At 53.9% G+C, this 10,883-nt stretch overlaps 1 protein-coding gene across 1 annotated transcript in view; it reads left to right on the forward strand.

Annotated features, from left to right (window-relative positions):
- The window catches only part of LOC121861245 (putative uncharacterized protein YHR217C), a 10,412-nt gene extending 3,702 nt beyond the window's left edge, over nucleotides 1-6,710 (forward strand). The window contains exon 2 of the mRNA XM_042358893.1: nucleotides 6,062-6,710. Coding sequence (XP_042214827.1) covers nucleotides 6,062-6,710 — 649 coding nt within the window. The remainder of the gene's footprint in view (nucleotides 1-6,061) is intronic.
- The last annotated feature ends 4,173 nt before the right edge of the window (nucleotides 6,711-10,883 follow it).

Consider the following 10,883-nt stretch of genomic DNA (forward strand, 5'->3'; position numbering starts at 1 on the left):
AAAAAAAAGTCTTATATAAACCTCAAAAAGAAAGGACTTAAAATACATAAAAGAAAGTGAAGAAAGCGCCGAGAGAAAGTACAGGTAAGGTCTTATAAGGTGTGTTCAAATTGGCACTTTGTGAGAGAGTGAGAGTAAGTGAGGAGAGAGAGAGAGTGAGGGGAGGTAGGAAATTAAACTTGAGAAGGGAGATACTGTAGGGAAGGGAGAGATACTGAGTGAGGGAGAGAGAGAGAGAGGAGGAGTGAGGTGAGGTAGGGGAGAGAGAGAGAGTGGGTGAGAGGGGTGGGAGAGGAGGGATTATATCTAAGGAAGGGAGGGGGGAGGGGGAGGAAGGAGAGGATTACATAGCATAAGGTAGAGGGATTACTTTGTAAGATGTTGTGAGTAATCCGGGGAAGAGGGGTGATAGGGAGGGGGTGATAGGAGGGGGAGAGGGGTGATAGGGAGGGGAGAGGGTGATAGGGAGGGGAGAGGGGTGTGATAGGGAGGGAGAGGGGTGATAGGGAGGGGGGGAGGTGATAGGGAGGGGGAAAGAGGGGTGTTGGAGAGGAGAGGGGTGATAGGGAGGGAGAGGGTGATAGGAGGGAAGAGGGTTGATAGGGAGGGGAAGAGGGTGATAGGAGGGAGAGGGGTGATAGGGAGGAAGGAGTGAAGGGGGGAGGAGGGAGGGAGGGAAGGGAGGGGAGAGGGGTGATAGGGAGGGGGGAGAGGGGTGATAGGGAGGAGAGGGGGTGATGGAGGAGGAAGAGGGGGTGATAGGGAGGGAGGAGAGGTGATAGGGGAGGGGAGAGGGGTGATAGAGGAGAGAAGAGGTGGGGAGAGGGGTGATAGGGAGGGAGAGGGGTGATAGGGAGAGAGGGGTGATAGGGAGGGAGAGGGGTGATAGGGAGGGAGAGGGGGTGATGGGGAGGAAGGGGTGATAGGGGAGGGGAGAGGGTGATGGGGAGGGAGAGGGGTGTTGGAGGAGGGGGAAGAAGGGTGTTGGAGAGGGGGAGAAAGAGGGTGATGGGGAGGGGAGAGGGGTGATAGGGAGGGAAGAGGGTGATAGGGAGGGGAGGGGTAAGGGAGGGGGAAGAAGGGAGGAGAGGGGGAAGAGGGGTGATAGGGAGGAGAGGGGTGATAGGGAGGGAAGAGGGGGATAGGGAGGGGAGAGGGGGTGATAGAGGGAAGAGGGGTGATAGGGGAGGGAGAGGGGTGATAGAGGGGGAGAGGGGTGATAGGGGGGGAGAGGGGGTATAGGGGAGGGGTGATAGGGAGGGGAGAGGGGTGATGGGAGAGGGGGAAGAGGGGTGATAGAGGGGGAGAGGGTGAGAGGGGAGAGGGGAGGGGAGGGGAAGAGGGTGATAGGGAGGGGGAGGGGTGATAGGAGGGAAGAGGGGATAGGGGAGGGGGAGAGGGGTGATAGGGAGGGAAGAGGGGTGGAGGGAGGGGAAGAGGGTAGGGGAGGGGAGAGGGTGATAGAGGAAGAGGGTGTTGGGAGAGGGGAAGAGGGGGTGATGAGGAGGGGGGAAGAAGGGGGAGAGGGGTGTTGGAGAGGGGACAGGGAGGAGGCAGAGGGGGATAGGGGAGGGAAGAGGGGTGATAGGGAGGAAGAGGGGGAAGAGGGGTGTTGGAGAGGACGGGGTGATAGGAGGCAGAGGTGATAGAGAAGAGGGAAGATTGGATGGGGTGAGAGGAGAGCGGAGGAGGGGGGTAATAGGAAAGGGGAGGAGAGAAAGATGAAAGAGAGATAGACAAGTGAGAAACACACACACACACACACACACACACACACACACACACACACACACCACACACACACACACACCACACACACACACACCCACACACACACACACACACACACACACACACCAGACACCCACACACACACACACACACACACACACACACACACACACACACACACCACACCACACACACACACACACACACACACACACACACACACACACACACACATCCACACACACACACACACACACACACACACACACACACACACACACAGACACACACACACACACACACACACACACACACACACACACAGACAGACACATACACACACACACACACACACAGACACACACACACACACACACACACACACACACACACACACACACACACACTCCAGGTAATCATATTATAATGAAGAGTTCAACATGGCACTTGGATTTTTTCAATTACATCCATAATAATTACCCCCGCGATAATTACACCCGCGATAATTACAAATTGGCCTTGATATCATTACTCGAAAATTCACACCCACCACGATTATTGTAACGCCAATTAAAACATACTAATTATTGATACAGCAATTGATGTACGCGAATTATTAAAAGGCAATTATTATACTTTAATTAATTATTGATACGGCAATTATTTTACGCTAATTATTGACACGGCAGTTATGACACGCCAATTTATATACGACAATAATAGAATACGTCAGTTATACGCAGATTATTACTACGCCAATTATAATACGCCGATTATTACTACGCCAATTATACGCCGATTATTACTATGCCAATTATAATACGCCGATTATTACTACGCCAATTATAATACGCCGATTATATAAACATCCTGTTATATACGTGTTTAGTCGAGGATGAACCGTATTTTGCCTGATTTTTTTTCTTATTTACTGAAGATTATCGCGTATTTTGTTAATTTATATCCACCCCCCCCCTTACCTCACTCTCCCCCTGTCTTCCCCCTCACCCTTACATCTCCTTCTACCCCCTTACCTTCCCCTCACTTTTCCCCTGATGTCAACCTCTCTCCTTCCTCCCTCTCACCCCACCTCACCTCCTTTCTCTTCCTCACCCCCACTCTCCTCACCTCCTCCCTCCACCCCACCTCCTCCCACCCCTCCTCCCCCTCCAATCCCACCCTCCTCCCTCCCTCCTCCCTCCACCCCACCTCCTCCTCCCACCCTCCTCCCTCCCCACCTCACCCCCACCTCTCCCAGGCTCAAGTTGTACAAAGTCAACATTATTGACTTCAGGGTTGACAGCTGTTCACGGCTTTGAGGTTTATATACTGTTTCAAACATTCCTCTTTGTTGTGGTCCTTTCAAACACGTCCAATACACGTCCCAACCTCAAGTCCTGGTATTTTTCTTTCTGTTGGACTTGATGAAGTTCTTGACTACCAACGACTCGTAATGGAGTTGTTTTTACTCACCCCAACCCACCCTAACTCCACCCTATCCCATCTAACCCAATTCCTATCCCAATCTCTATCCCACACTCCAATACGCCATCCAATCCCAACCTAACTCCCCACCCCACCCTAACCCAATTTAACCCAATTCTAACCCACCCTAACCCACCCCAATCCACCCCTAACTCGTGTACAAACTATCATGTATGTTCGTCTGTCTGTAACATGAGGGAGAGACACTTATAGAGATAGTCTTTGTTCATTTAACTTGTGGTGTCTTAGTGTCTCGTTACAATCTCTCAAGAAGGAGTTAAGGATCTCTTTACTGGTCAGAGAGAGAGAGAGAGGGAGAGAGAGAGAGAGTGTGTGTGTGTGAGTGTGTGTGTGTGTGTGTGTGTGTGTGTGTGTGTGTGCATGTAAGTCATGTCTACGTGTGTGTGTGTGTTCAGTTTGGTATACAGTATTTCAGTATACGTATATTTCTGTCTATCTGAGTAAGACAGGGCTGTAACTCCTGTCACTACACACGGACAGGTAGGCTCACCCGGGTCCTCCTCAGGTAACTCAATCTCTTGTTATGTAAATTTGGAACGACGGAGATTTTGGGCCCCTGTGTATCACCCTGCTGCAAATATCTCACGACCCTGGCCAAATTTCTGGTTCCGTTTCTTCAGCCAACTTGTTGTAGGTACGTGGCTTCGATACCCGCCTCGAGGCTGTACCAAATTCGAGGTGGGGTTTTTTTTGGGGGGAAGTTTTTGTTATTTTGTTATTTTATTTATTTATTATTTAGTGGATTGTTATTTATTTATTTTATTTTTGAGAGGGGGAGTTTAAAATAACGTGGATATAAATACTCATTATATTGTTATTTTTGGGTTATTGGTACTTAGAACGTGTGGCCTCGAAACCCTTAACCCTCATATCCATCCTTTACACTTCTATTCCCTTCCTCACTTCCTCCTAAATCCCTCCTCCCTCAACCCTCCAAGGCTCTGATAAAATTCTCCTGTGTTGTATAAAATTTAGAAATCCACTTTCTCTGTCGTCAGTTTTTCTACTCTCTTTAGTACCAGGCTTCACACCCTCCTCACCCCTTCCTTCTCCCCACCCATCTCCCCATTCCCCCCTCTCTCTCACCTCCCCAAAAAGAGAAAGGTAATTTGGTGTAGTTTTTCATTAGGGATGTGAGTGTCTTGTTATTAGTGCTTTAAGACAGTGTGTGTGTGTGTGTGTGTGTGTGTGTGAGAGATAAAACAACCTACCCAACACGACAGACAGACAGACAGACAGACACAGACAGACAAACAGACAGAGACAGACAGACAGACAGACAGACAGGCAGGCAGCAGACAGACAGACAGACAGAGACACAGACAGGCAGGCAGACAGACAGAAGACAGACAGACAGACAGACACAGACAGGCAGACAGACAGACAGACAGACAGACAGACAGGCAGGCAGCAGACAGACAGACAGAGCAGACAGACAAAGATACACTTATATGATTATTAAAATATGTTCCTTTATAGGCATGAACAGACAATATAAATGTTGCTTGGGGAGGGGAGGGGAGGGGGAGGGGAGGGGTGGGGGAGGGAGGGAGAGGGAGGTCACAGCTGGCTTTATATTTGTTGTACGGGTCTATTTCTAACACACACACACACACACACACACACACACACACACACACACACACACACACACACACACACACACACACACACACACACACACACACACACACACCCGGGGTCCTGTTGTTTGTATATTCTGGTTGGGTATCAAAGGGTTTTGTGTGTAGGACAGAGAGAGAGAGACAAAGAGAACAGAGAAAGAGAGAGAAGTAGAGAGAGAGACGAGAGAGACAGACAGAGAGACAGACAGAGAGAGATATAATGGAATTTCTCTCAAACCTAGATTCAGCTGGTTCTGTGTCTTAAGTTAATATGCTTGTGTAAAATTGCTCCCTCTCATAATTGGGTAACCATCTGGCCCAGGGACTTCATCTTTCATCTCTCAACCTAAAAGGCAGAACTGGCGATTGAAGTCGATTACGTGATATTGTTGTATTTAGGAGTGAGTTGATCCAGCTGCTGCCTTAACACACACACCACAGACACGCACAGACAGACAGACGGACAGACGGACACACCTACAGACACGCACAGACAGACAGACGGACACAGGCTGACATAGAGACACGGACAGACAGACTTGACTCTAACTCCCCTCGTAACCTACCCCCCTACCCCTACCCCCTCTCATGACACCTCAATCCCTCCTCCTCGCATGACCCTGAAACCCATCCCCAAAATCCCTATCCCTCTTCCTGCCTTTTAACCCTCTTCCCTTCCTCTAACCCCTTCCTCTACCCCTCTTCCCTTCCTCTAACCCCTCTTTCCCTTCCCTCCTCTAACCTCTTCCCTTCTCACCCTTCCTAACCCTTCTCCTTCTCTAACTCCTTCTCTCTTTCAACCCTCTTTCCTTCTCTACCCTTCCTTCTTCTAACCTCTTCTCTACCTCTTCCTCCTTCTAACCCTTCCTCTAACCCTCTTCTTCCTCTAACCCTCTTCCCTTCCTCTACCCTCTCCTTCCTCTAACCCCTCTTCCCTTCCCCACCCCTCTTCCTTCCCCCCTCCTTCCTCTTCCCTTCCTCTAACCCCTTTCCCTTCCTCTAACTTCCTTCTCTAACCTCTTTCTTCAACCTCTTTCCTTCTCTAACCCTTCTCTAACCCTTCCCTTCTCTAACCCTCTTCCTTCTCAACCTCTTCTAACTCCTCTTCCCCTTCTAACCCTTCTCTCACCCCCTCCCCACTTCCCTAACCCTCACATAACCCTACTCCCCACTCCCTAACACCCCCCTACCTCCCACAGCCACCATGATCTGAGAATAGTCACAGAACCCCCATCGTCACACCTACCGTCACACTGGTCCCCTCGTCGTCACACCACCGTCACCCTGGTCCTCTATCGTCACACCACCGTCACCCTGGTCCCCTCATCGTCACACCACCGTCACCCTGGTCCCCCATCGTCACACCACCGTCACACTGGTCCCCATCGTCACACCACCGTCACCCTGGTTCCACGTCACACCACCGTCACCCTGGTCCCCTCATCGTCACACCACCGTCACCCTGGTCCCCATCGTCACACCACCGTCACCCTGTCCCCTCATCGTCACACCACCGTCACCCTGGTCCCCTCATCGTCACACCACCGTCACCCTGGTCCCCATCGTCACACACCGTCACACTGGCCTCATCGTCACACCACCGTCACCCTGGTTCCCACGTCACACCACCGTCACCCTGGTCCCCTCATCGTCACACCACCGTCACCCTGGTCCCCTCATCGTCACACCACCGTCACCCTGGTCCCCGTCGTCACACCACCGTCACACTGGTTCCCACGTCACACCACGTCACTGGTCCCTCATCGTCACACCACCGTCACACCAACCTTCCTACCTGGAGATGAACCAGAGATCGTCTATATCACAAATCTCCTTTATGGTGTGTAAAACTGACCGCGGGTGACGAGGAGATTGATCTGTGTGGGGGGGGTCCTTCTGTGAGAGATGCTATGATCTGTGTGGGGGGTCCTTCTGCTGAGAGATGTGCTATGATCTGTGTGGGGGGCTTCTGTGAGAGATGTGCTATGATCTGTGGGGGGGGTCCTTGCTGAGAGATGTGCTATGATCTGTGTGGGGGTCCTCTGCTGAGAGATGCTATGATCTGTGTGGGGGGGTCCTTCTGCTGAGAGATGCTATGATCTGTGTGGGGGGGTCCTTGCTGAGAGAGTGCTATGATCTGTGTGGGGGTCCTGCTGAGAGAGGTGTTATGATCTGTGTGGGGGGGTCCTCTGCTGAGAGAGTGTGCTATGATCTGTGTGGGGGGTCCTCTGCTGAGAGATGTGCTATGATCTGTGTGTGGGGGGGTCCTTCTGCTGAGAGATGTGCTATGATCTGTGTGGGGGGGGGTCCTCTGCTGAGAGATGTGCTATGATCTGTGTGTGGGGGGGGTCCTTCTGCTGAGAGATGTGCTACATCTGTGTGGGGGGGGTCCTTCTGCTGAGAGATGTGCTATGATCTGTGTGGAGGGGGGGGGTCCTTCTGCTGAGAGATGTGCTATGATCTGTGTGGGGGGGGTCCTTCTGCTGAGAGATGTGCTATGATCTGTGTGGGGGGTCCTTCTGCTGAGAGATGTGCTATGATCTGTGTGGGGGGGGGTCCTTCTGCTGAGAGAGATGTGCTATGATCTGTGTGTGGGGGGGTCCTCTGCTGAGAGATGTGCTATGATCTGTGTGTGGAGGGGGGGGTCCTTCTGCTGAGAGATGTGCTATGATCTGTGTGTGGGGGGTCCTTCTGCTGAGAGATGCTATGATCTGTGTGGGGGGGTCCTTCTGCTGAGAGATGTGCTATGATCTGTGTGAGGGGGGGGTCCTTCTGCTGAGAGATGTGCTATGATCTGTGTGGGGGGGTCCTTCTGCTGAGAGATGTGCTATGATCTGTGTGGGGGTCCTTCTGCTGAGAGATGTGCTAAGGATCTGTGTGGGGGGTCCTCTGCTGGAGAGATGTGCTATGATCTGTGTGGGGGGGTCCTTCTGCTGGAGAGATGTGCTATGGATCTGTGTGGGGGGGTCCTTCTGCTGAGAGATGTGCTATGATCTGTGTGGGGGGGGTCCTTCTGCTGAGAGATGTGCTATGATCTGTGTGTGGGGGGGTCCTTCTGCTGAGAGGATGCTATGATCTGTGTGGGGGGGGTCCTTCTGGCTGAGAGATGTGCTATGATCTGTGTGTGGGGGGGGTCCTTCTGCTGAGAGATGTGCTATATCTGTGTGGGGGGGTCCTTCTGCTGAGAGATGCTATGATCTGTGTGGGGGGGTCCTTCTGCTGAGATGTGCTATGATCTGTGTGGGGGGTCCTTCGGGGAATGTGCTGCTGTGGGGGTCCTGCTGAGAGATGTGCTAGATCTGTGTGAGGGGGGGGGTCCTTCTGCTGAGAGATGTGCTATGATCTGTGTGGGGGGGGTCCTGCTGAGAGATGTGCTATGATCTGTGTGAGGGGGGGGGTCCTTGGAGAGATGTGCTATGATCTGTGGGGGGGTCCTTCTGCTGAGAGATGCTATGATCTGTGTGTGGGGGGTCCTTCTGCTGAGAGATGTGCTATGATCTGTGTGGGGGGGGTCCTTCTGCTGAGAGATGTGCTATGATCTGTGTGGGGGGGTCCTTCTGCTGAGAGATGTGCTATGATCTGTGTGGGGGGTCCTTCTGCTGAGAGTGTGCTGTGATCTGTGTGTGTGGAGGGGTCCTTCTGCTGAGAGATGCTATGATCTGTGTGGGGGGGTCCTTCTTGAGAGATGTGCTATGATCTGTGTGAGGGGGGGTCCTTCTGCTGAGAGATGTGCTGTGATCTGTGTGGGGGGGTCCTTCTGCTGAGAGATGCTATGATCTGTGTGTGGGGGGTCCTTCTGCTGAGAGATGCTATGATCTGTGGGGGGGGTCCTTCTGCTGGAGAGATGTGCTATGATCTGTGTGTGGGTCCTTCTGTGAGATGTGGGGGGGGGTCCTTCTGCTGAGATGTGCTATGATCTGTGTGGGGGGTCCTTCTGGAGTGCTTATTGTGTGGGGGTTGGGATGTTTGTGTGGTGTGAGGATGTGCTGTGTTGTGTGGGGGGGGGTCTTCTGTGGGGGTGTTTGATCTGTGTGTGGGGGGGGTCTTCTGCTGAAGATGTGCTATGATCTGTGTGTGGGGGGTCCTTCTGGTGTAGTGTGCTGTGGGGGGTTGGTGTGGTATGTGTGGTTGTGGGTGGTGTGGTGTGGTGTGGTTGGTTGTGGAGGTGGTGTGGTGTGGTGTGGTGTGGTGTGGTGTGGTGTGGTGTGGTGTGGTTTGTGGGTGGTGTGGTGTGGTGTGGTGTGTGGGTGGTGTGGGAGTGGTGTGGTTGTGGGGGTTAGTTGGTGTGGTGGTGTGTTGTAGGGTTATATACACTATCCTTCTGTCTGTCTGTCTGTCTGTCTGTCTGTTTGTCTGCCTGTCTGTCTGTCTGTCTGTCTGTCTGTCTGTCTGTCTGTCTGTCTGTCTGTCTCTGTCTGTCTGTCTGTCTGTCTGTCTGTCTGTCTCTTATCCTGGCTTAGATGTGGGTGTGTGGAGGTCTTGATATACTATGAGTGGAGTGATGGAGGTTTGTGTGGGTATGATCTGTGTCTGTGTGCTCATGTGTGTGTGTGTGTGGGGTGGCAGGGGGGGGGGGGGGGGGGGGGGGGGGGGGGGGGGGGGGGGGGGGGGGGGGGGGGGGGGGGGGGGGGGGGGGGGGGGGGGAGTGGGCCAGGATGTCAGTGCAGAGCCTGGGCTGGGTCAGGAGTCGAGGCTCAGTGAGCCTGGGAGGTGACAGACCAGAGGATGAAACAGCCAGGTGCAGAGGCTAGAGGAGGAGGCTAGAGAGGAGGGAGGAGGGAGCTAGAGGGGGGGGAGGCTAGAGAGGGGGAGGGGGAGGCTAGAGGGGAGGAGGCTGGGGGGAGGGCTAGAGAGGGAGGGAGGGGGGAGGCAGAGAGAGGGAGGGAGGGAGGAGAGCTAAGAGGGGGGAGGGGGAGCTAGAGAGGGAGGGAGGGCTAGAGAGGGAGGGAGGCTAGAGAGGTGAGGGGAGGCTAGAGAGGAGGGAGGAGGAGGGCTAGAGAGGGAGGGGGGAGGAAGAGCTAGAGAGGGAGGGAGGAGGCTAGAGAGGGAGGGAGAGGGGAGGGCTGAGAGGGAGGAAGAGAGGCTAGAGAGGGAGGGGAGAGGCTAGAGTAGAGGGGGAGGAAGTGAGGGGAGGGAGGAGAGGCTGGGGGGGAGGGGGGCTAGAGGGGGAGGCTAGAGGGAGGGAGGTGAGGAGGCTAGGGGAGTAGAGAGGAGGAGGGAGGGGAGAGAAGGCTGAAAGGGGAAGGTGAGAGGAGAGCTAGAGAGGAAGAGGGAGGGGGGTGGGTGGGGGGGTGGGAGGGGGAGCTAGAGAGGGGAGGGGGAGGCTAGAGGGGGGGGAGGCTAGAGGGAGGGAGGCTAGAGGGGGCTAGAGAGGGAGGGGGAGGGGAGGCTAGAGGAGGGAGGGGGGGGGGGGGGGGGGGGGGGGGGGGGGGAGAGAGCTAGAGAGGGGGGAGGGCAGAAGGAGGTGAGGAAGGGAGAGAGCTAGGGAGGAGGCTAGGGGAGGGAGGGGGGAGAGGCTAGAGAGGGGGGGGGGGGGGGGGGGGGGGGGGGGGGGGCTAGAGAGGGAGGAGGGAGGGGAAGCTAGGGGAGGGAGGGGGAGAGCTGGAGAGGGGAGGGAGGGGGAGGGAAGGAGGCTAGAGGGAGGGAGGCTAGAGAGGGAGGGAGGGAGGCTAGAGAGGGAGGGCTAGAGAGAGGGAGGCCTAGAGAGGGGGGGGAGGGAGGCTGAGGGGAGGAGGGAGGGGGGAGGCTGGGAGGGAGGAGGCTGGTGAGGAGGGAGGCTAGAGAACTGTGCAGGTGTGTGATGCTGTGATATGTGTAAATCTCCAGAATGAGAGTCGCGTCTCGTTATGTAAATAGACGTAATGTAAGAGAACTGTGTCAGATGGGGTTGAATAATGTATAAACAATTGTGGTGGATGATGAGTAATGTTTAGGTTAATATAGATGATGTGTATGTTTAGGTTAACGGATGATGAGTATGTTTAGGTTAACGGATGATGAGTAATGTTTAAGGTTAACGGA

This window comes from Homarus americanus, unplaced genomic scaffold, assembly GCF_018991925.1.
Source record: "Homarus americanus isolate GMGI-L3 unplaced genomic scaffold, GMGI_Hamer_2.0 scaffold21314, whole genome shotgun sequence".
In the NCBI taxonomy this organism is placed as follows: domain Eukaryota; kingdom Metazoa; phylum Arthropoda; class Malacostraca; order Decapoda; family Nephropidae; genus Homarus; species Homarus americanus.